This window comes from Colletotrichum navitas (assembly GCF_030913465.1).
Source record: "Colletotrichum navitas strain CBS 125086 chromosome Unknown LY79scaffold_42, whole genome shotgun sequence".
Taxonomy (NCBI): domain Eukaryota; kingdom Fungi; phylum Ascomycota; class Sordariomycetes; order Glomerellales; family Glomerellaceae; genus Colletotrichum; species Colletotrichum navitas.
Genome location: NW_026850588.1, coordinates 245,664 through 268,655, shown reverse-complemented (window position 1 = coordinate 268,655; position 22,992 = coordinate 245,664). Strand labels below are relative to the sequence as shown.

Below are 22,992 nucleotides of genomic sequence, written 5' to 3'. Positions count from 1 at the left end.
AAATCTACGTCCTCAGCAATAAATCCTTCGCAATGGCGCCCCCGAAACAATTCATGAGCATACCTTTGAGCAACGTCAGTCCAGATATCTCATTTCTTTCCTTTCCCTGTTGTAGACTGTTGATGTCGATATCCCTAAGTCGATTCAAGTAACATTAGTTATCTGAAATTGTCAAAGACATACTAAAACTGATGCTTTTTTGCGTAGACTGGGCCAACAATAGCTAGCGACATGCAGGACTCTGTATCCACGAGCATGACCGCCAACTGCCGTGCTTTTTCCTGCGACGGAACGGGGATCAAGATGGGAGAGAAATGTCCGAAGTGTGGTTGGGAGCGCCCAAGTAGCGACGCTACCGATTCCGAGTCTGCACAACAGTACACCACTTTCCAGATTTGAGATACAATTGTTGTGCTATGGATGTTATCAAGCTAGCAAAACGATCCGATTCTCAAGTCCTAGATACTCTACTTCGGCTGCAATCCTCTAACCTTTCCCGGTCAAGTTAAGATTCTGAGCAGAAGAAGGGAAGATGTCGCGGAAAGAAGGATTTTACTTTCTATGTGGTATTGGGTGATTACCGATGCGTATTATTGATATCTTATTTTATCAACTAAACACTTGGTCTGTTATTGGGATTGATTCAACACTTCCCATCTAGATAAAATATGACATTCTTTTCATATCTCATTTGATCTTCTATCCATACGCTGCCGTTGAAATGAATGAAACGTAACGGGGTTTTGTTACGAGCAGGTCAGGGCGCTTAACTGCACCATGAAGAAAAGGCTTCAGTAATGCTACGCCTGCATAATTATCCCTTGTTCTATACTATACAAATCCGCCGCCGCCAGCTCACTGACAGGTGGAGAACAGTGCTATTCATTAGTGCACATTACGATGAAAGGCGGTGAGCATAGCCTCAGTAGGTAAGTAGGTACAATATAATTGCATTACCGAAATCGCCTTACACGATTATAGTTTAATCTATTAGATAATCGATGTCAGTTCAATGCAATACACCTAGGGTGCATTGATTCAAGAGTGATTATTGTGCTTGATTGAGGGATTCTTCCCATCCCGGTCGAAGCGGGGTCCTGCCTTGTATCTACCCACTCTCACCGGTTCTGGCATATTACAGTTATGCGGACAAGCAAGTTTCAGCTGCCTTTTATCCGAACACAGGCGTCAATCTAACATAACCAGCTCTGGCCACCATCTTTCATCCAGTATGTATATATTTAAACGATTACGTTCATATCCGTAGCCTACTCTTTCTTATTGATCTATCCAATCCACTATCTCTTCATCCGGTGCTTATGGGTACGTATAAATGAGATGCGCTCGCTGTCTTCCGCATGCGCTTTTACTTACCTTCATTGCCCTTTAATCAAGACTTGAATTCTCGGCGACACCAACCTCGGAAACATTTACGTTTCTGCATGTGTTAGCATGACTCTCGAACATAACAACCTATCGCCCGAACTGAACTGGAATCATGATCCTCGGGGCAATGTGTGCTTGCAGCGAACTAACTGGGGAGCTCTATGCGAAATTGCCTCTCACAACAAGGACGGAGTCCCATGCGAGCCCCTTGAACGTTATACTATTGGCGGCAGCTTTCTTGCGCGTTTGATTCACTTTCAAGACGGGACCCTCTGGGTCGCCCGCGTTCAGCTCCACGAGCCAACTCAAAAGACCTCTGAAAGACTGCGCATCGAACTCGACACCATGTTCTTACTCAGATCACGGACAAAGGCCCCGGTACCTCAGGTCTTCTCATTTGCCCTCGACGCAGACTTGACGGGGTCTGCTTTCGTTCTGCTAGAGTATCTGCCTGGCAACAACGCCGCCGATCAAGCTCGCGACTATGTAAGAACCGACTGGGGCCTTATGCCGCCCCAGAACCGTCCAGCATTCTATCGTACCATGGCGGCTGCTCAGGTAAGTTCCCAGACGTTTGACTTTCACGTTCACGCTGGAGACCTGAAGGCCAATGCCTCCCAACTAAAATGTGGCCGTGACTATGCCAAAACTGAAGCTAAATCGGTTATACACAGGTTCAAATCGCGTCCGCCCGCCTCCCGAAAATTGGCACCGTCATTCGCAACAATGACGGCAGCTTCAACGTTGGTCCGATTCCAGGCCTCGGGGGTCCATTTGACACAGCGAAATCCTTCATCTGTGCTTGGGCTAGGAAGGCCAAATTTCCCTACGACGAAGCCTCCATCCGAGAAAATGTTCCTACCCGGTTTGCCGAGCAAATCATTGAGGGAATCAGACAATTCCCATCCCGGATTGCCGGGTTGGCTATGTCCGGCAAGCACTTTACGCGCGCAGGCCCCTTCCCAATCCGACACCCTGATCTCTTCCACAGCAATGTGATTGTTACAAAAGCCTATAACGTGATAGGTGTGGTCGACTGGCAGGATTCGCATACGATACCTTGGGAACTTGCAGATCTTCCTTTGTTCTTCAACACAGTACCTCCTCTGATGAACAGTCCTGATCAATATGACAAGACAGGCCGGCCGCTGGACAAAGATGAAGCCGGGAAATGGGCGGATGAGGAATCTTACGCTAACCTTGTGCGGGATGCTGAGCGGGATGCAGGCGTGGACAACAATCTTTCACAGATCCTCACCGATAGAGATTCCCGATATTTGGCTGCCGTTGTTCACCTGTTCTCTCAGGGGAAGATAGGCTTCTACGGTAAGGTTCTAGACCATTTTCAGGCTAAGTAAGGTGTTGATGCGAGATGCTCTCGTTGTAACGAGATGTAGAAACCGTGGGTGTGGAAGAGAGAGGGGATGGTGGCTAGATAGACAAGAGGAGAACAATTCTCTGTTTAAGATACGAGTATTTTAGTTTCAGAAAGACTACACCGTATTTAATGATCTCTTCACGCGAAATTCTCTTAACATGACAACACCTTCAGGAACAAACCGTCACTTCGATCAAATATTCCTCCATCTTAAGGAAAGCACAGGTCCGGTACCTCACTCGAACTCGCCTGGTATCAGCAGAAGACGTCTGTATGTAGATCCTCCACGGGCCCAATTCTCCTCCAACCATAGTATTGCCTCATCCTCGGATGATCTCCGTTCTCGGCGCACGCAGCAGCAAGTCCGAGGTCATACTGCTTGACCGCATAGATCCCTGATAACAAGCCCGTGACCAAGCTGAAGAACCCGAAAATGAACGCCCAGATGGCGATACAGAGGGTAAAGTGCTCTCGCTTGTTCCGCCGGTCGATCAGGGGATGCCACTAGTGAATCGTGGGGCTGTTATAGAGGTCCAGGATCGCGCTGAGCTTGGAATGGAATATCTCATAGCGCGACAAGTGCCGCTCCCATACGCTCACAAAAAGGTCAAAATGGAGTTTGCTGGCCACCGTCATTCCAAAGTATTTTCTACTGTGGCTCCGCTTCGGGAACAAGAGGCCTAATGAGCTGAGGACTTTAGCGCCCAGCGCGGGAGACAGGGGGCAGACCGGCGAACCGTCGTCTAGTTCCCCCGTGAAGACTGTCAGCAGTGCATGCACGTCGCAGAAGACCATCAACCTCATTTGCTTGCTCTTGATTGCAGGTAAACGTAAGAAGCGTGGCTGTGGATAGTGGTTGTAGATAGTATGGAGCTGGAGGTGCTGATCCAGAGAATGAGTCCTCTCGATCTGGACTCCATAGAAGCGGGAGATGTTAGGTCCTGTGAAGTCGTGACTTGGAATCGAGCCGGAGCGCACTTCTTTTGTCGGCGTAGAGCTGGGAAAAAGACTCGCCACATTGTCGACGATGGTTCGCTCATTACTCCATATGCTGCTGGTGCCTTCGTCGAGGTCCCGCAGACGTAGTCAACACGGAACCAGAAGAATACCGCGCAGATCGCGATAAAGTTGGTTCTCAGTCGAGATTTCTCTTGCAGAGGATGCAACCGCTCTGCCATCATGTGCCACGGCTCCGCCGGGTACCTGCGCACCAGGTTCATCACCGACATTATTGCATCGACGGCCCCTTCGACTTCATGTGGATTGGGTCGCTTGCCATATTTGCAGATCAATTCGATGAGGTTCCGAAGGTGCTCATTACAGTTTTCCAAGACACGCCCTTGAACCTCCATCTTCGGAAACAGAGTCCCCAGAAGGCGTCTCTTCTGTTCATCGGTGAACTTGACATCCTGGAGCTGGACTGGCCTGGCCTGGGACCCATAGTAGGGCTAGATTCTGCTTGATGGACGGGGTGGAGAAGACGTCGAGCAACTTTGGGTCAATTCGACATCGCCCATGATGGAATCTGGATGCAGCTTGCCTAGGTAGCAGCAGTACAGCAGTCCGCTGGAGTAGTGTTGTTGAGAAAGCAGAAGGCCAGCGTCGCTTCTGGTCCCAGGGTATCATTTGGGTTGAGCCCAAGCACCAGAGCCTTGCTGACGGTCGGCCAGTCCATCCCGCAAGAGAAATCCAATATTTCCCCACGTGCTGCTGCTGTGCCACTACTAAAGCGAGGATATGATAAGCGAACTCAGCCAATTGCATATGTGCAAGCCAGGCTCTCTGTAAAAACTGGAGTTGTCAGCTCGTCTGCTGATTCTAGTCACCTCATTCGTCGGTTATGCTATCGGATCATGCAACAACACTGGCGAGAAGTTCGGCCGCAGAAGACAAGCTGGATCTGTTCTAAAGAGGAATAGATCTGGTTGAAAGCCGGTGTCATGGATTTTGGTACCGCACAGAAAGCCACACAGACATTATAAAGGCACCACCTCGAAGTCGGCACATTCGATACTTGATACGATCGTGTATGTTTATCTATCAGCTTGCTGTGACTACCCATCGCAGCAGTATCTTAACTGCTCAAACCTCGTGATTTGTCATAGCCGCTGAAATGATGCTTAATTCCCCTGCTTACCAACTTCAACACCCAAGGATGAGCTCATGGCTCTACAAGAAGTATGCTCTTATACACAATTTAACCTAGACAGGCCTGTCCTGCCTGCTGAGATCATATCTCCTAAAGTAGGGCTTGGCGAGTCCCCTCTCCCCAGAACCGGTGTTTCTTTGGGTCCTTCCTAGAGAAACGGAAAGGTTCCAAAGCATACAGCTGAGAAAAATAAAAATACTGTTGTAAAAGTAAGATTTCTTTTGGCCGAGCCGGACTTGGACGAAGCTAAGGAATATTTCGACGGCTGAGCTGTTTCCCGGATTACTAAGCTGGGTCGAATAATATGTGATTCCGGCTGGGGATGTTGAAGAGAAAATCGTTTGATTGTTGTCCCCCGCAACTTAAGTTTGCCCCTGAGCCTTTCCACGGGCATGGCCGTGATCTTTGCGGTAACGACGACCTCGTTCTTTTCCGCTGTTGATGTTATCACGAGCATGGTCTTCTCCTCCTAATTGTATTTTCTCTTTGTTCGGAAGTTGGACTGTGGGACTAGAGGCCTCAGGCGCCGCGGAGGTAGAGGCAACGCCACGCTTGACCTCTCTAGCAACGTCCACACTACCTGTATTGGCGTTGCCACATTTCAAGGCTTCGGAAGTGTTTTTGGTTTGGTGCTTGTTGTGCGAAGGCAAGGCAATGACGTCGGAAGTCGGCTTTTCAGTGTTTCGCGCAGTAGCTGAAGCTTGATGACTCCTCCTCTTTTTCTTTTTGGGTTTATTCGGCTTCTGACTCGAGCCCTGACAGTTTTTCCCGGCACTCTGCTGTGGTGGTGGTTGCTGAACATAGATGCTCTGCGTCTTGGGCGTACAAGACTGGAGGGTCTGAATGACCTGATTTGATTGACCTTCGCTGTCCTGTAACTGGCCCCGGCGCTGATGGTGGGCAACATGCTTGCCTTGCTTCTTCAGGTAACCAAGAGTATCATTCGCAGCAGTGGATACTTGCAAACGAATGCTGCTGATCATGGAATCCATCTGCGAAGGCCGTTCGAAGGCTTGCGCTTCGGGATTAAGACCAGCATTGGACCGATTGGTGGCTTCGTTCAAGGGCAGCGTCAACTGCGTGGCCACAGACAATTGTAGATCGTAGTTCGATAAAAGTCTTGCATCTTCAGTCTGAGGAACTCTGTTATCTTTGGGGTCGACTTTAAGAGTTTTGAGCCGACTACCATGGTTCATCGTACTGGTAGGCCGTTGATGGTGGCCACCACGAGACAGAGGATGTTCGCCACCGCCGAACCCACGACCGCGACTGTGGCCGTGGCCACGACCAGCTTCTCGAATATGGATATTGTCATGACCGAGTTCGCTGCCATCGGCAGGGAGCTGATTGTATAAATCAACGGCGGAAGCCTGGTGGGATGTAGTTGCGCCTGGAACAAAACTGTCAAATCGATGTTCCAGGTTATGAGCATCTCGAACGCTGCGCTTAATAGCACGGACAGAACTGTGTAAGCGTCTGACACGGATGCGTCTATCCTGTGGATTCTCAACCCAGGGGAAGATGTCTTTCTGGTCCTCAAACGGACACATATTGACAACACGCTTAAATCTCCGCTGCTTTTGGATGCGAGTAACCGATTCGTAGCAAAACTGGTCAGTGGCAAAGATGCCCTTGGCATGGGTGAATTGCTCAGTCTCACTGTGTCCATGGCGGTCCTGGTCGCATTCAGCAATAAAATCGTCGCTCATGAGATACAAGAATCGGTCTCTGATTTCAGGCGTATTCAGAGTAAGCCAATGGAAAGACTCAGTCAGGGCGTTCCTGAGGTATTTTTCATCATCGTGGCCCATGAACAGAATTTCGAACGTGTCTGTATAGTCGAAGACGAACTCGGCATGATATAAAACGTCCATGTCGCGCGCTTCCTGCTTGAGATTGCCCCAAGATACGTGTGTGGTGTTGAGGAGACTAAGAAACATCTGTCTGAGGATACAGAGAAGGGAACGGTGGAGAAAGCGATCGGCAAGTGTGACAACCTCGGCCAACTCTCGCAGCTTCAGCTTTGGGATCTCCAGGTGAGCCTTTCGGAAGGGTTCCTCTTGGATAGCCTCGATCAGGGATCTAAAGTAGTCGACGGGTACGACTCGGATGCCACGAAACCTTATTTCGAAGAACCAGGAATGCGTGAGGTTAAGGTAGAGCTCGAGGGCGTCGGGGCAGACGTCTTGGGCGAACGTGATCTCTTGGCTGTAGGCCTCTTTGAAAAAGCCAAACAAGCAGCTGTCAAAGTACATGGAACCAGCGGTGATGACATCTCGGAAGACGATGAAAACCACGTCGCCGCAGTGGATGTGGACGAACTCATCGGTGTCGCTGGTTTGTCTTAGTTTTTGACTCAGTTGGCATGGCAAAGCTGGTGTAACTTACAGTTCAACTACTTTGGGCCTGTTCTCACGTCTGGCTCTTGCGTTGACGATACGTGAGAGATTGGTTGCGTCGGGTCGAAAGTCGCGAATTCTGATCATTGTGCTTCGGGCTGGGTTACGCGATGAAGTGATGGGTGGGACGCGTAGCTCGGGAGGTATGCCAGAAACGAAAGCTCTTTGGGAGAGGTCATCCGGACACTGCTCGAGACATGGAGCTTTGATGCCTGGATTGAAACCTCTGTGCTTGTTTTGCTCTCGGTTCGCGAAGTGAAAGAGGCAAAGGAAGAATGGAGTTTGTGGACGAGGGGAGAAGTTGCGCCAGCAACAAGGAAGGGGCTCGGGGAAGCCGTTCTTTCCTGTTTGACAGGCAAAATTCAAGCTCGCCTTTGGAGGCCACAGATGCCAGGCCGCAACGCGTCTGAGTGAACTTCAATTGTGTCTCTAACCGATTCTAGCCACAGGGAGCCGAATAGACGGCATAAGTCATTTACCCCGTTCAAGAAGGTTCGGAGCAGCAGCGGAACAGCCTCCGCTTTGGTCCCACTTGTCCCCGTGATGACCTCCGGCTGGTTCCGGGCACTTGCCAGCATGGTGAAGGAAACAGAGCAACAAGAAACGGGTCAAAACATGAGGAAGCAATACACAAAGTTCAAACATTCAAAGACTATATACTGTTTTCACCAATGGTCTCATGCTGCCTGCTTCTTGAAAGCCACTCCGGGCAGAACCAGGAGGAGCATTGTATTCCTTTTGCCTTATACATACACCTTGCCAAGTGGAAGCAGTGAGCAGTTTATAAGTTCTCATGACATTCCCAGTAATTATAACGCAAATCAGATACCTTTTATTCTGCTATGCGCTTCTCATGACAACTAGAAAAACAAGAAGTGATTATAGCCTGCAATTTGGCCTTGTACTGTGTAAATGTAAGTATGATGATGTAATCACACAGTGCAAACATCACCATATCCGGCAGCAAACGGGATTGCTGTCTTCAATTTCCAATTTCCAATTTCCTCCCGCCCTCAACGGGAAGAATAAAAAGGCCTTCACGTAACAGGGAAGGGCTGTTCTGCCCCTAGTTCTTACTCTCTTTCATTCCCATGGGGTCTAAGAAGAAACAACGACCCAGTCCGAATATTTGGCTCCACCGCATCTAGGTACCCCGCGATTGGATTCCACAAACATCATCTTCCAGGCCTAGCGACTTCCACCATCACCAGTCGGAATTGTAAGGCTCCTTGGATCGAGCCTTCCTCTCTTCGATATCCCCACACTTCTTGATCAAGAGGTGCCTGTACATATCGGCGCCACAGAAGTCGGAGTCACTCTTTCAGCCACTGAGTCACTCCGACTTTTCTGCCTTGACATTCCCGCATCAGCCAACGCTGCTTCATCCACCGTCCAGGGTTTCCAGCAAACTTCATTCCATAGAAACGCTCCCCATCACTACCGTATTTCCATGCATATGTCTTGCAGCAAATAACATTCCGCATAGGTTCCTTTTGCCCAATTGCACAACAGACCAGCCTTCACTTGGATGCCGCAAAACTGGGGTATGTTAGGGGACCAGTACATCACATACTGAGCTGACTTCATAAAGCCAAAGATTGAACCACCATCAAACGAGCCTTTAGCCCAAATTTGAACATCATGGGAGGCTGCGCCTTTGCCCCCCACGGCCTCGATACTCCGCGCATGCCGCCCGAGATCTACGAGCATGTCAAATCCAAGTGCACTGCCGCGTTGCGGGAACTATACATATGTGTTGCAAGCCCTATCGAGGGACCCGAGAAGGAGGATTTTGGTGATATTGACATCGTTCTCACATGGGAGAAGGCCCCTTTACAGACTCGATCCATAACAAAACCTACTTCAGCGGTAACAGATGGGAAAGTCGACGTCGACAGCCAAGAATCCGACGACGAGGAACGCGTTGGCACTGACGATGAAGAGGGACAGGAGCGTTCACCGGCTCACTCAACCATGTCCCCGGAAGAGGCACGCCGAGCCATTGGGGCTGCCCTGGGAGCCGAGTATACCATGTTTAGTAAGGTCGGCGGCCACTACGCCATCCCATGGCCAGCTTCCGAATTCCCAATTGAAACAGACGAGGGCCAACCGGACGAGGAGCCCAAGCGATACATCCAGATTGACATTACAATTTGCGAATCCTTGCAGCAAATGCAATGGAACCTGTTCAAGAATGCTCACGGCGATCTGTGGAGCATCCTCGGTTCCATCATCAAGCCATACATGCTTACAGCCGATGGCCATGCTCTCTTCTTGCGGAACCCTGACATTGAAAGCTTTGAAAAATACAAAAGCTTGGCCAGGATCCGTCTGACCAGAGACCCGACCGAGATTCTTCTGTTCCTTGGTCTCGACGTCGCCAGATACTCGGAGCCCTTTGCGACCCGTCAAGAGATGTACGAGTACGCCGCCAGCTGCCGTCTCTTCCGCGTCCATCCCGACGCAGAATATGACGAGTCAAGGCAGCTAGAGTCGGTCGCCTCACCCATTTCAACAGCTCCAGCCTTGCCATCAACTGGACCAGACCCCACGAAGTCGCCGATCTCGAAGAATCCCTTGACGCCAACGAACCTGCCGGAACTAGAACCTTCTGGCGAGTCGGAACCAGCCAGGAAGAAGCTGAAGGCTAAGGACAGGAAGCGCCTCAAGACTCGGCTGGCATTCCGTCAGTGGCATGAAGAGTTTGTCCCTCGTTGCCGGCAAGAAGGCCGCTTCCTTGGAGAGCCGTTCACTTGGTTGGAGGTTACGGAGGAGGCCTTTGACCGTTTCTGCATCCGGCCATGGTACAAACGTGTCCATCTCGATGTCGTCCGCAGCAGAAGCGAGGACAGAGTCTTGGCAGATGTCCTCAAGACGATCGACAACATCGTTCCCGCAGACCCTGCTGATTCTAAGAGATGCCAGTTCCGCAGCGGGCTGAAGAAGGCCCTCAAGAAAATCATTTTCCTAGAGGATAAAAGCTATGGAGTGGTGCCCGAGAGGGAGCTTAGAGACGGCTTGGGGTTGATGATTAAGGATGAAGTCGACAGGTTTGTGAGCGAGAAGTGGAAGGAGGTCGGGGACGCAGCTATGGAGAGGAATCAAAAGAGATTCGAGGAGCATTGCCGCGAGAAGGGAAAAGCACGACAGGAGTAAAGACAAAGGCCTGTTCAACGTAGATGGCAGCAGGTATTCCACCACACAGACTGAGAGACGACATTTCATACTTAGCAGATTGGAAACTCAATCGCCATCGTCTTCGAACCCAAGAGAGCGAAATCACCCTTGGCACATTGGGATTCAGCTCCCGAGATATCTGCAAGAACAGCCACCACGAGGCGCTCCCAGTAACTCTTCTTCCCCCAAACAGACGTCTTCTCGAGGTAGTCAAAGGATGCTTCAGCGAGGGCGTTCATGCTATAGGAGCGCAGCACAATTGAGCTTTCTAAAGATGGCTTGATGACGCCCACGTCCCCCTGATACCCTCGGATTCTAGAAGTGGATTTTGCGATGTAGATTTCATTGTTCAGCAAGGTTCAGCAGCCCTGTGTACGTGTCGACGCTATGTGAGCTTCAGCCCCCATCACTCGGTCAATGATACGATGGCATCATTGCCCCCTCAGCTGTCTCCCCGCTTCACCCTACCCCCTTTCAGGCCCGAAATTGACTAGGATAAATCGCCACGAAGCCCTAACAAGATACTCACAGAGGGTCATTGCCAGGCCTTTACCCTTCCTCCCCCCTTCCTCCTTCTTCTTTTCACTCTTTCAAGCTCACATCACCTTGTCTCCTTTCGCCCAGGGGGTCCAGCTACGCGACTATCGTCACAAAGGTACAGGTTTCCATTCTTTTACCTCGGGGTACATTGCTCTGTTTACAACCTGGAACACATGTCTGACCTTTTCTTTATAGATCATCGAGCTATTTACGCCAAGTACCAGAAACAAACACCCCAAGTGAGAGCTTCGTCTCCGGGCTTCCTCGGGGTTCCCTTGCCTATCCGGCCTTGTGTACTAATAGAATAAGGCCAGGCTTTCATCGATGACGCCGCAGGAAACGATGTCTCGCGGCCCGGCCTACGACGCTGAGGTCCATATACTCAATCCTCACTCACCTCAAACCAAGTACCTAACATGGGTTCGGCAGGACGACGACGGCTCCTCCTCCGAGGAGCGCGGCCGCCCCCGCCTCCGTGGCGACGGCAACCTCGCCCTCGCCCAGCAGCAGCAGCAGCAGCAGCAGACTGCCGCAGGCTCCCCTGCCGCCTCCTTCGGCCGTGTCTCCCCTGACGTCGATCCTGGTGGTCTTTTCGTAGCCGCCCCCTCCATCCACCGCTCGCGCTCACGCAGCGTCGCGCCGTCCCTCCCGATCCCAATCCCGGGCGCCGCCGGTAGTAGACGCGCGGCCTTCCGCAGCGCTGAGCTCGCTGAGCGACTCGCCGCCGCCGGAGACTCCGACAGCGGCACCGACAGCCGAGGAGGATCCCCCATCGGTCGTCTGCCCTAGGAAGGCCCGCGCCGCTGGACCGTCTCCAACGTCTCCCGCGCCGGAGGCTTCTCCCCCGCCGAGCTGAGCGCGCAGGCTACCCGTCTGCATCGGGGCATCGGCGTCGGACCGTCTTGGCTCGTAAGAGGAACCCCCCTCCCCACACTTCCACATCATTGTGCAACGAGTCTCGGTATTCTAACCCGTCGAACGACGGAACAATAGGACCCCGCCGGCCGCCTCCACCAGCTACCTGCGGGCACCCGCCTGCCGTCGCCGCCTCCCCTCACCGAGGAGCAGCTCGAGAGGGCCAGGACTCTCGGCGCACAGCCCATGCCCCCGTACCCCCTCCGGCCCCTCTCCCCCAACTCGCTGCCCGTGTACGGCCCCATCACTTACGCGGAGTACATGCGGAGGTTGGAGGAGCGGGCGAACGAGTACAGAGCCTTTTAAGTTGGCAAGAAGCGGCAAAGATGGGGCTCCTCGTATATACCACATTGTCGACATCGAAGCAGCAGGAGATCTCTGCGCTTCGTACATCCTCCTCAGAAAGTGCGGGAATCGGCTGCTCTTGTCTTATCCAAGGAAATTCAAAACAAAACAAGGAGGATCTCACGAGTGGCTGAGACTTGGGCATTGTGTTTTTTTCTTCTTCTTTCATTTGGATTTTCCTTGAGAGCTTGGCTTCACTCCAAAGTATATGGCGAGAAGAGCACCATTCGTCAGGGCGGGAAGGGCTCCCTCTCCGGCTGCCGCAATCGTCGACGGTGTCTCTTTGGGATAATCATGTGCTCAGGCAACAGACAGAGACTTCTACCAAAGATCAATACAAAAACAGACTGACTATGATACCCATTGGACCCGGTTAAGAGCCCATAATGCCGGTACCCAAACCAGCCATCCTGCCTATCGTGTAAAGAAAAAAAAAAAATCAATGAAGTGCCGATGGGCTCACCGGCCTCAGGGGTGGTCGGCGAGCTGCCCATGCCACCAAGCCCGATTTCCCACGCTACGGCCAATACTTTGGCTTAGAGTCTCCCCTCGGAGGGAAGCAAGGGGTCTAGTCTCCCCCCAGACTCAGGATGCAGGGAGTCGCCCCGCAGTCACTTTGCCAGATCAGCGGCAATGTACGGATTTTCGGACAAGGCTTCTCCCCGGGGTAGGAAATGGTTCGAATTAGCATTTCCGGAACCCTAAGCCGTCGTCCTGGCTAGCCACCGCCCCACGTAGTAAGTATACCGTTGGCATCAAGCGAAGCGGTCCAGGAACACAGTTAGGTTCTCTTCGCAAGCTCGCGGTGCTGAGACCCCCCTCCCCCCCTTTCGCAAGAAGCGACCGGTAAGATATTGCCCAGTCATCGATGTAGATAGATTTCGGTATACACGACGGAGCATCTTGTCCGCAATGAGGCGGACGGACAGACAGAAGACACCGGTTATCGCGGTCCCACCTCGCTTCACCATATCATCCCCCTAGCTAGAGCACACGTAACGTCGAGAGCGGCCTGTGACGAGATTCGGAGTTGAAACCGTCCATTGGTTCCGCGATTCCTTGTCTCAAAACGCAGGGGAGCATAGGCTTCCAAACCTCGGGGTGGTGCAAAGGCCACGCCCCAAAGCTTCGCCAGCCTCGTCCTGGAGAGGAGCGATCTTCCAAGCTCCCTCCCTGACACATCATTCTGATCACGGGATCATGTGTTGTATGCCCGACTCCGAGATTGCTATGCAATCGCATGCCTCCATGGACCCTGGCATGTGGTGTCTTAAACACAGCTCATCTAGTTGATCCATCAACCTTAAAAAAAGGGGGAGGCGCTCACCACCACCGGACAGATCCCCTACGTAGGCGTTCCCGCACATCTTCTCCACGACGGGTAAGTGAACCAGACTGGAGAGAGAGCGGAATCAGTAAAATCGTGAAAAACGGCCGCTCAGGGATGAATCCAATCTGCAGGGAAGCCGCACCAACGATAGCTTCACGAACCACAGGCTGCTTCTCCGGCTGGTTGGATGGGTTGAGCGTGAGACTCTTAATTTCAAGGGTGTGGCCTCAACTCGTACCTAGGCCTGATCGTGGCGACTGACACATTCTCACCACGTTAAGCTCAATTCCTGTCAGCGTTTGACACTCATCTATTCATTTACGTTATTTTCCTCACATGTCAACACTTGTGCAGCTCACGAGAGCGTTGAGAGTGGGTGTAGGTCGAACCTGTACGACTGTTGATTCTCAACTACCGGAGCCGAGGAGCGGGGCGGTCCTGTGTTCCACCTGGGCTTGCGACTATAATCAGGCAAGGTATAGTACCCGGCATAGTTAGTTAAGGATAAGAGGAGGGCGAATGATGTACCAATTAGTTTCGGCCTCCATGATGGCTATCCTGCTAGTGCTCACGTCAGTACCCATGCTGGTGCTGATAAATACCATTGAATTAAGGATGGAAGAGGATTATTTATCATCGTGTCTGTCGTACACGCGTCTGTCGTGCACGCGTCCACTTCATCATCATGCATCGACCGATAGGAACCTTCCGTCAGGACAAGCCAGGGCCATCCCCAAGGATTAACAGGCCTGGGAAAAGCCAGCTTGGGCTCATCAAATCCCAACATTTTGCTAGCGACGAGGCGCCAGTGAGCAGAGGTGCAACAGCATGCCCTTGCGCTCCAGCCAGGGGTGCAGGATGATATTGCTTTTCGTGCCATTGAAATCAAGCGGTGAGACAGAGATGTCACTGCTGGGGCGGCTAGGTTCTGACTGTGCGGCGGTATGCCTCCTGGCACCCAAGGCTCGGGTAAAGCCAGCCAAAATGCGCGGCAGCCATAACGTTTTTCAGTCTTTCTTCTGACGAACGTTCACGGCGCCCGTGTCTGGTGCTGAGGCTTGCAGTCGGCGGAAGGCCGGAAAGCCACCCGGCTGAGGCTAAATCCAAGTTCTGACGGCCCCAACAGTTTGGTGTGTGGTTGCAATTGGCCCATGGCGCCTGCTATTAATCAAACTGCGCTATCAATGGACTGGATACTCAAGGTTCTAAGAGTGGCTGGAATGTTTTGGAGCAGCGGTCAACCTGCCGCTACCCTTCTGGACGGGCTGCGAAGCAAGGTGACCGTCTTTGTAAACGCATTCCGCTCCCCGTTCCGGCGGACCTCAAGGTAATTGGATCCATGGAGCCAACCCTCAAGTGCCTTGCATATTTACAGGGATATGCCATGCGCTGGGGACCGGCGATCTGCGCCACGCTCCCTGACTGGAGCAGCAACCTGCCTACCAACCTGGGTTTGGATTGATGATGGCCCACAGCGGTCTGAGACTCTGTTACTCTTTTGGCCTTCAAGCCAGCCTCCCATTTAGCTGTCAATAGAAATATTAGGTTGCCCCGGTAGTCGATGCGAGACTGTGACTCAGGGCGATGACATCTGCAGGTAGGCAGAGATGAGGCGGCGTGATGTTGCACGAGCAACCGCAGAGAAGTGTTAGGAATCAATTGGTACGCCGACTGCTCACGGGAACCGATCGTTGCTGCGGGTGCATCGTGACTAGGCAGACGTGAGCTTTGTACAATTCACAAGCTCGGTGAATGCGAGGTATGCTGCGCATATGAGCAACCTTGGGGCTCTTGGGTAGTCCATTTCATCTCATCTCAGCACAGATGCGCCTAGCCAGGCCTCCCACAATCACCGTAATCAGCGGTAGCCTATTGGACACAGCCCATCAAAATAGGGCACCACACTGAAGCAACTCGTGCTGTTCTCGTAGCGAGGCCAATGGAATTATCCGCGTGCAGCCTCGACTTCTTCACGATGCTAGTCTCGTCGGTCAGAACGATAGGTGATATCCGGTGAGCGCCTAAAGGCAGGCAGCAAGGCGGCTCCATAGCATGCAAGATACCCATACGCATGTGCAGCATGGGTCGCAAGGCATTGTCCTGGTGTAGTAGGTACGGATATCTGTATTCTGCATTCACCAGCCGGGATAGTTCAGCAAGCCTTGAGGTAGGAATGCGACTTGTGCGACCAACGGATGCTTGGATGACTCCCTCTCTTTCCAGGCATCCAAGCCGAGGAAGAAAACCAGGTCGGCGACGGCGGCGGAACTGTTGATTATCCCTTGCTTTAAAGGCCGCGCTCCCGTTCGCAAATGATGGCAAGCTTGCACTTGTACCACGGTCCATCTTCTTCAACCGGCTCCCCCACGCAGCCTGCAGAAGCTCGCGCAATCCTACGACGTGGGTCACAACTGAAGCCGATTTCATTGTGCCAGTGCCGCTGTCGCGTCGCTCACTCGTTTACTTGGGCTCTGCTTCTTTCGCATCTGCCAGAATTACACCATTAGATTCCACCGAAGGAAAACGGGCAGGGTGACAAACAGATCGTCCCAGACAGGCCGGAAACTTGGTGTATCCACCCCGTTTCTTGCGTTCCATTCCAAGCTGTTTGCAATATCGAGAACCTTGATGGATATATGAATCAGGGCAAGGAGCTCAACAGTTGATCCAAATATTTCCCGTCGGGCTTGTTAGACGCAAACCGGGGACCCTTTCATCATAGGTACTGCCTCTTCGGACCAACAGAAGTATACCAGAGGCAGATCCATTCACCTGCCGGCACGAACAGCATAGAACACAACTAGGAGACCGGGAATACGCATCAGTGCTGGTAAACCCGAGGTCCGTCACGATTGTTCGAGAAGGAGCAAGTCGATATCGCTGTCTTCGCCTTGACAGGCTACCCACGAAATAGAGCGACTAGGGTCAGGGGAGCATCGCACCGCACCGCACCGCACCGCACCGCACAGCTTTGGGTGACACAATTGTCTTACCTCGCGAGCTTTTCTGGACTTTCTCTTCGTCTGTTCTGTGCTGCATATTCAGCTCACAGGAGCAACACCATCCCGGCTATTCGAGCGGCTGGGAGAGGAACACGAAGCCAACTTACCGCGTGCGTGCATGCGTGGCTGTTGAACCCGGGACAAGCAAGCAAGCAGTCGTCGGATAAACGTGGTGTGGGGAAATCGAGGAATGCGTCTTTTGTCTGTCCTCTTCCGTCCGTCCGGTTGGCCAGGTCGACTGCCTTGGGTTTGAGGCGTGAGAAAACGACAGCAGATTGGCAGCAGCAGCAGCAGTAGCACAAGTCGAGACGGGACGAGACGAGGAAGGTGGTTGCAAAACCCACGAGGCAGGCGCCCTCCCTTCCATCCCAGGTCCTGGTGTCTGTGTCGTCCTTGTCGTGTTGGTGTGACAGGCGAGAGACAGTGATCGATTTGGGCCAAGGCCGTACACGTACAGTAGTACAGTACAGTACGCACGCACGAGCATTGTGAGGAGCGGTAGCAGCAGCGACGGCAATAGCGACGCAGCAAGCAGCGCGCCAACCAACGCAGGGCGAGCAGCAAAGCAGACAGACCGAAGACGGTTGGGGCTGCCGGCATTGCTCAGAGCTGCCGGCATTGCTCAGAGCTGCACGACCATTGCATTTCGGGACTGAATATTCGAAACGGGATCCAGGGAGAAGGGACGGATTGGCTGCGCTTCCGCCTTTTCCTGCATTTGTTCCTGCACTACACAAGCACTTGCGCCTGCACGCACCTACACCTACCCTATACCTCGATCGGGAGTTCCATTATACCGTTACCATCCTTACCTGCCGTCCGTACGTAGCTACCTTCCTTCCCTGCCTCGCCTTCCTTACTTTACCTATCTTGTCTATCCTTGCCTCATCTACCTACTCCGTACCTTCCTTACAGGATCCCAGGTAGCCTTTCTCTTCCTCGCCAGTCCTGATTGGGAAAGGAGATCGAGAAGAGGACTAGGGAAAGGGAAAGAGAACCCGAGGAAAGAATTTGCCTGCCTCCTCCTGCCTGTCTGCAGCTCCCTTTTTCTGAGACGTGCTCGCGTGTCCCACACGCTCCCTCCGCTCAGACAGACTGGCCTGCCCTTTGCATTGCATTGGCACATTGGCTCGACACGATTCTCTTTACCTGTCTTTCTCTGGCTGCCTACCGACCTGCCTAGGAACCTTGACGGCCCTATATTCCTTCCTTCTCTCCGTCAATCCCGCTCATTCCCGTCTTCTTATTTCAATCACATCTTCCGGCCTCCCACCCCAGCCAGTCATAGGCACCTCCTGCCTCATCAGGTGTCTACCATTTCTAGCTGATCTTCTTTCCCCTCCTCCTTCTTTTTATTCTTCTTAACGTCAGCTTGCCTTTCCAGAGGAAGAGCCTTGACTGTACTTGCTGCCATCGGCTCTTTACCGGGTTGGGCTTGTTTGTACCACTTTGTACCCGTGTGCATCGCCCACCTAAGTCACTATCGCCAACTTAAAACCCCTGGAAACAATCAACCAACGAGACGCGCATCTGTCTGTCCAGTCAATTGCCTCTTCCCAACATTATCCGTGCTCTGCACCTGCAAACCATAACACTACTTGGGGAAGGAAACGAAACATCCGGTGCCCGTCAGGAAACCGTTTCCGTCTTCCCCGTTTTGCCTGACAAGATCACATTACGTTCAACAACTCAACTGATCCCTGGCCCGAGTGCTGTCAGCACATCCCCGCTCCTCGATCAACTCATCATCGGATTCTCCCCCGTCTTGCACCCTCAACTGTCATTTGTTCGGAATTGCTCTCTATTCTTTGTGGTAACCCTCCCAACTGACATATCCACCCCTCGATCTGTCTCGTTGTCTGATCGCTCCAAGGATTCGGGTTTGCTCTCCAACATCCTCGCCACCATCCGCCGCAATGGCATCTCTCGAAGAGCTTCTCGACAGCCTACACTACCTTTACCCGGCTCTAGCTTTCATCTACTTTGTAGTTGCGTCGGCCATCGCCGTCTGCACTCTCCAGACTCTCCGGGCTGCCAACAGCCCTGGAAAGGAAGTAATTCCTCGCTCTTGGATCCTCAACCTCTTCGTCGCCTCTGTCTTGACCTACGTTGCCCAGCTTGTCATTATTGCCATTCAATCCATCCTTCTGAAAGAATGGATTGGCCAAGAGCATGAGGTTATTGGCCTGCTCTCCTGCGTTCTTGTCTTCGGTACTCAGCTGGCCTTTCTTTCTGACACGGCCCATCCCGTGTGGACGCCTTACTGGGGGTCATGGCTCATCTCCCTGGCACTCGAGCCCATGATCACTGTCCCAGACTTGATTCTCCGGCGGTCCAGCACCTTCGAGCATTGCCGCATCGGTCATTTTGTCTTCGCCGGCCTGCGCTATTACCTGCTCCTTACCATCTGCTCTGTCTACGTCGTTCAGCGCATCCGAGCCAGTCAAGAAGAGGCTTCGGACGAAGAGCGACAGTCTCTGATTGGGCAGGACGATCCCAAGTCGCGGTTGAGTAGCTCCGGGAACGGTAACCAGAGCTCTAGCTCGACTTACGGAACTAACGACCCCCCCGAATCGGTTTGGGCAGAGAGACAGCGGAAAGCTCAAGAGGAGATGGAGAAGCGACTCCAGGAAGAGGGGAACTGGCTTACCTACATCAAAGGCTTCACAGTAAGTAAAGCCCGCGGATTGCCTTTTATATATATATATATATATATATATATACACATATGTATGTTGCTGTCTCGTGAGCTATGGCTGACTTCGCTCCAGATCCTGTTCCCCTACGTCTGGCCCATGGGTCAGAAGTCCCTACAGCTACGTCTTGTCCTCGTCGGCCTCTGTCTTCTTGCTGGCAACGCCCTCAACCTCTTGATTCCCCGCCAATTCGGCATCATCGTCGACGAGCTCAAGGACCGGGACTTCACTGGTGCTTGGATTGGTGTGGCCATCTACGGTCTGCTGCGAATCGCTGCCTCCGATGCCGGAATCGAGTTCTTGCGCGAATGGCTGTACCTCCCACTTGAGGTCTATGCCGACGGAGCTCTGAGCACAGCTGCGTACCGACACATCTTGAACTTGTCTGCGGATTTTCACGATTCCAAGAGCACGTCCGACATTAGCTTGGCCATGTATGGCGGTTCTAGCATCTCTGATCTCCTGGAGTCCATTTGCTTCCAGGCCCTCCCCATGTTGATCGACTTGGTTGTCGCTGTTGTGTACCTGTCAGTCATCTTGGGACCCTACGAAGGTCTCATCACCATTGCCACGAGCACTCTTTTCCTCTTCATCGCCACAAAGATGATTGCTGTTATGAAGGAACGTCGCCGAGCTCATGTCAACGCACAGTATGCTGAGCACTACGTACGACAGACTGGCATCACTGGCTGGCACACTGTTGCGTCCTTCAATCAGACGACGTACGAGGACGTCCGCTACACCAACGCCATTCACACCCGCATCAACTGGACCAAGCGTGTGCGTCTCGGTTGGTTTACGGCACAGGCGTTTCAATCACTTGTCCTCCTTTGCGGTCTTTTGGCTGGTGCCATTCTGGCCGTCTACAGAATCAAGAGCAGTAAGGCCACGCCCGGCGACTTGACGATGCTCTTGATGTACTGGGCTCAGCTTACCTCACCTCTGCGCTTCATGGCGAGCCTCGGCAAGAAGATTGGAAGCGATCTCATAGACGCGGAGCGACTACTGGACATTATGAAGAAGGAACCGACCATCGTCAACAAGAAGGGGGCACGACCTCTCAAGCTTGTCGGTGGAAACGTCGAGTTCAACAATGTCAGCTTCACGTACGATAACAAGAAGAAAATTATCAACGGAATTACTCTTTCCGTTCCTGGCGGCCAGACAGTGGCATTCGTCGGCGCTACTGGTGCTGGCAAGTCCACTATGTTGAAGTTGTTAAACCGATTTTACGATACTAGTGAAGGTTCCATCCTGATTGATGGGCAAGACGTCCGTGAAGTGGACTTGCACAGCTTGCGCGACCGGATTGGTTTGGTGCCTCAGAACCCAATTCTTTTCGACGACACGATCATCAGCAACATCCGGTATGCGAGAATCACGGCCTCTGACGAAGAAGTCTTTGAAGCTTGCAGGGCAGCTTGCATTCATGATAAGGTCATGACTTACACGGATGGCTACAACACCCGGGTCGGTGAGAGAGGAATGTTAGTAGTCTTCGACCCTTCTAGAGACGCCAAACCACCCAACTAACTGACCGATTTAGTAAACTGTCTGGTGGTGAACTTCAGCGTGTCGCGATTGCTCGTGCTATCCTCAAGCAGCCCGAGATTGTTCTGCTCGACGAGGCGACGAGCTCTGTGGACACCGACACTGAGCAGAAGATCCAGCAGTCGTTCATGCAGCTTTGCAAAGGACGAACAACTTTCATAGTAGCGTAAGTTTGGCCACGTATTGCGTCAGCTCTATCATGCCGAGTGATATGGTATGGAATTCCGCCTCGGGATATTAGCTAAGAAGAAATAGGCACCGACTTTCGACCATCATGAATGCCGATCGAATTGTTGTCATTGAAGATGGCGAGGTCGTCGAGCAGGGCAGCCACACCGAGCTTATTACGGCCAACGGTAGATATGCCGACCTGTGGTCCAAGCAGACTTTCATCAAACCCAAGGACGAGGGCTCCGCCGGCACAAAGAAGTCTACCGATGTCAGCGCTCCCAAGCCTAGCGGCACGTCGAAGGCCAAGGACACGCCTATTGTGCAGGCGGCTCAAGGTTCGCATGCCACGAGCAAGACGGGCAAGGGCAACGAAGGCACACAAACTCCCGGTAACCACAAGAAAGAGGTAGAGTCAGCTGAAGATTCATCTTTGGCAGATTCTGACCACTGATTGTGTAGGGAACGCGTTTGAACCCCGTTGCACCCGAGTTCACACCCAAGTCTGCAGCTCTCGCAAGCACATTGAACTCGACACCCAAACGCTATGCCGTTCCCAAGTTGGGGACTCGGGATGTCTTGGAGGTTCACAAAATCAAGCCAATCTTGAGCTGGGCCAGTGCTACCTCCTCAGATGACGACTCGGCCCGGGTTTCCGTTGTTCCATCTCCTACCAGGGTTGCCGGGAGACCTTCTGAACCAGCCCCGACCACAGTCGGGGTTTCTTGCACCCCCAAAAAATATCCCCAAGGAACCTCATCAAACGCCTTGGCCACTCAAGCTGACCTGGACCAGATTATGGCCATGGACTCGGATAATGACTCTGTCGATACTGTTATCAAAATCGAAGGGCCTCAGTTCAGAACACCTCACGCCATCTCCCGTCGATTCAATGCTAAAAGTGATTCGACGGGCGCACCGATAGGAGGCAAGAATGGCATCGACCAAGCTAGCGATGACTCGGATGAGCTCACTCCTCTGCCTCATCAACATCCTACAACTCGGGCAAGGGCAGGGCTTAAGCGTCAACAAGAGCTTCGCCATGTATCTGCCCCAAATGCAAATTTGGAAGTCGTCACCCCGGGACAGGAGAAAGTTATGTCTTCCACAGGGCACATTCCAAATATGCCGACAGGAAACCAGTCATCCGAGTGCACTTCTCGCATTCCAGCTGACCCTGGCTCGACTTTGACGGCTTCAGTCAATGAAAACATTCCACCGAAGCTTCCTGCCCCATCACATGCCTCCACGTCACACCACTCTAATCAGCAACGGGCCCAGAGGGGAAGATCCAACCGCGGTAAGAGTCGTGGGCGTGGCCGCCATGGCAATACCAAAACACCAGGCGTCGCTGGAGCCCAAACTCAAGCCCATCACAATCACTGATCCTTTATCCACTATTTCTTTTCTATCGTCTCCTTATTACTACCGCATCCTTCGTCGTTCGAATTGGGCCAGAGGTCCATGTACTATCATTGCGTGTGTTGCTCTTGTTTCACTTGGAACCACTTGGGCGTCACCATTTTGTGGCATGACTTGAAAGAAAACAAAAGCCAGTGTGACTTGGCGGGAGGGTGGACGGCGGGTTATTCTTAAAAGTTTCATATCGTAAAGACGAGACACGCCATCCAATGTAAACGGAAGGACGAAAGTGGGCAGTTTGTTTTCATTAGACCCGGACGAAGGGATTAAAAAAGAGGCTTCTAGGGTCTGTCTCATGGCTTAGATTGGACTGGATGTATGAATATGGTGGCCGGTTGCCTGATCAAAACCTTTAGTTTAACTTCCACGTCATTGGCGATTCACGTTCTCATCGCAAACCGTCTGACATGAGCTAAGCCTTAGGTAGGCTGGATAAAGTTCATCCCAAGGGACTGCCAATGGCGTTCTATTCATGCATCGGTATCTCATATATCTCGACGACGTAAGGTAAGTCATAGTGATCCATCGAAGACC

At 52.3% G+C, this 22,992-nt stretch overlaps 7 protein-coding genes across 7 annotated transcripts; 4 read left to right on the top strand and 3 right to left on the bottom strand.

Moving 5' to 3' along the window:
* Positions 1-1,241: 1,241 nt before the first annotated feature.
* Positions 1,242-2,909, top strand: LY79DRAFT_634828 (phosphotransferase enzyme family-domain-containing protein). The gene is made up of 3 exons (XM_060562242.1): positions 1,242-1,323; positions 1,396-1,944; positions 2,061-2,909. Exons 2-3 carry the CDS (start codon positions 1,453-1,455, stop codon positions 2,742-2,744), a joined length of 1,176 nt encoding a protein of 391 aa, XP_060412726.1. The 5' UTR covers positions 1,242-1,323; positions 1,396-1,452; the 3' UTR covers positions 2,745-2,909.
* Positions 2,910-3,331: 422 nt separating this feature from the next.
* LY79DRAFT_264829 (uncharacterized protein) lies at positions 3,332-4,210 on the bottom strand. The gene is made up of 2 exons (XM_060551970.1): positions 3,502-4,210; positions 3,332-3,452 (listed from the first exon to the last, which is right to left on the bottom strand). Exon 1 carries the CDS (start codon positions 4,114-4,116, stop codon positions 3,565-3,567), a length of 552 nt encoding a protein of 183 aa, XP_060412725.1. The 5' UTR covers positions 4,117-4,210; the 3' UTR covers positions 3,332-3,452; positions 3,502-3,564.
* A 1,735-nt stretch (positions 4,211-5,945) lies between these two features.
* Positions 5,946-7,582, bottom strand: LY79DRAFT_609864 (uncharacterized protein). The gene is made up of 3 exons (XM_060561930.1): positions 7,302-7,582; positions 6,316-7,247; positions 5,946-6,239 (listed from the first exon to the last, which is right to left on the bottom strand). The coding sequence occupies exons 1-3, from the start codon at positions 7,397-7,399 to the stop codon at positions 6,106-6,108; spliced, it is 1,164 nt and encodes a 387-aa protein (XP_060412724.1). The 5' UTR covers positions 7,400-7,582; the 3' UTR covers positions 5,946-6,105.
* Positions 7,583-8,953: 1,371 nt separating this feature from the next.
* LY79DRAFT_580924 (uncharacterized protein) lies at positions 8,954-10,468 on the top strand (the record flags this gene model as incomplete). The annotated part of the gene is made up of 1 exon (XM_060560155.1): positions 8,954-10,468. The coding sequence occupies one exon, from the start codon at positions 8,954-8,956 to the stop codon at positions 10,466-10,468; it is 1,515 nt and encodes a 504-aa protein (XP_060412723.1).
* Positions 10,469-10,941: 473 nt separating this feature from the next.
* On the top strand, positions 10,942-11,932 carry LY79DRAFT_264718 (uncharacterized protein). The gene is made up of 3 exons (XM_060551969.1): positions 10,942-11,144; positions 11,225-11,268; positions 11,339-11,932. The coding sequence occupies exon 3, from the start codon at positions 11,354-11,356 to the stop codon at positions 11,816-11,818; it is 465 nt and encodes a 154-aa protein (XP_060412722.1). The 5' UTR covers positions 10,942-11,144; positions 11,225-11,268; positions 11,339-11,353; the 3' UTR covers positions 11,819-11,932.
* Positions 11,933-16,353: 4,421 nt separating this feature from the next.
* On the bottom strand, positions 16,354-17,366 carry LY79DRAFT_264550 (uncharacterized protein). Its single transcript, XM_060551968.1, has one exon. The coding sequence runs from the start codon at positions 17,219-17,221 to the stop codon at positions 16,661-16,663; it is 561 nt and encodes a 186-aa protein (XP_060412721.1). The 5' UTR covers positions 17,222-17,366; the 3' UTR covers positions 16,354-16,660.
* Positions 17,367-18,537: 1,171 nt separating this feature from the next.
* LY79DRAFT_518277 (ABC transporter) lies at positions 18,538-22,422 on the top strand (the record flags this gene model as incomplete). The annotated part of the gene is made up of 5 exons (XM_060555021.1): positions 18,538-19,290; positions 19,393-20,804; positions 20,864-21,034; positions 21,124-21,445; positions 21,499-22,422. The coding sequence occupies 5 exons, from the start codon at positions 18,538-18,540 to the stop codon at positions 22,420-22,422; spliced, it is 3,582 nt and encodes a 1,193-aa protein (XP_060412720.1).
* Between the last annotated feature and the right edge of the window lie 570 nt (positions 22,423-22,992).

Bases quoted from the DNA above. Each gene is read 5' to 3' on its own strand.
- LY79DRAFT_634828 (XM_060562242.1), top strand. From the start codon at position 1,453: ATGACTCTCGAACATAACAACCTATCGCCCGAACTGAACTGGAATCAT. The intron at 1,945-2,060 runs GTAAGTTCCCAG...GGTTATACACAG, and splicing joins GTACCATGGCGGCTGCTCAG to GTTCAAATCGCGTCCGCCCG.
- LY79DRAFT_264829 (XM_060551970.1), bottom strand. From the start codon at position 4,116: ATGGAGGTTCAAGGGCGTGTCTTGGAAAACTGTAATGAGCACCTTCGG.
- LY79DRAFT_609864 (XM_060561930.1), bottom strand. From the start codon at position 7,399: ATGATCAGAATTCGCGACTTTCGACCCGACGCAACCAATCTCTCACGT. The intron at 7,248-7,301 runs GTAAGTTACACC...AAGACAAACCAG, and splicing joins AGGCCCAAAGTAGTTGAACT to CGACACCGATGAGTTCGTCC. The intron at 6,240-6,315 runs GTTTTGTTCCAG...TGCCGATGGCAG, and splicing joins CCTGGAACATCGATTTGACA to CGAACTCGGTCATGACAATA.
- LY79DRAFT_264718 (XM_060551969.1), top strand. From the start codon at position 11,354: ATGACGCCGCAGGAAACGATGTCTCGCGGCCCGGCCTACGACGCTGAG.
- LY79DRAFT_264550 (XM_060551968.1), bottom strand. From the start codon at position 17,221: ATGCCGGCAGCCCCAACCGTCTTCGGTCTGTCTGCTTTGCTGCTCGCC.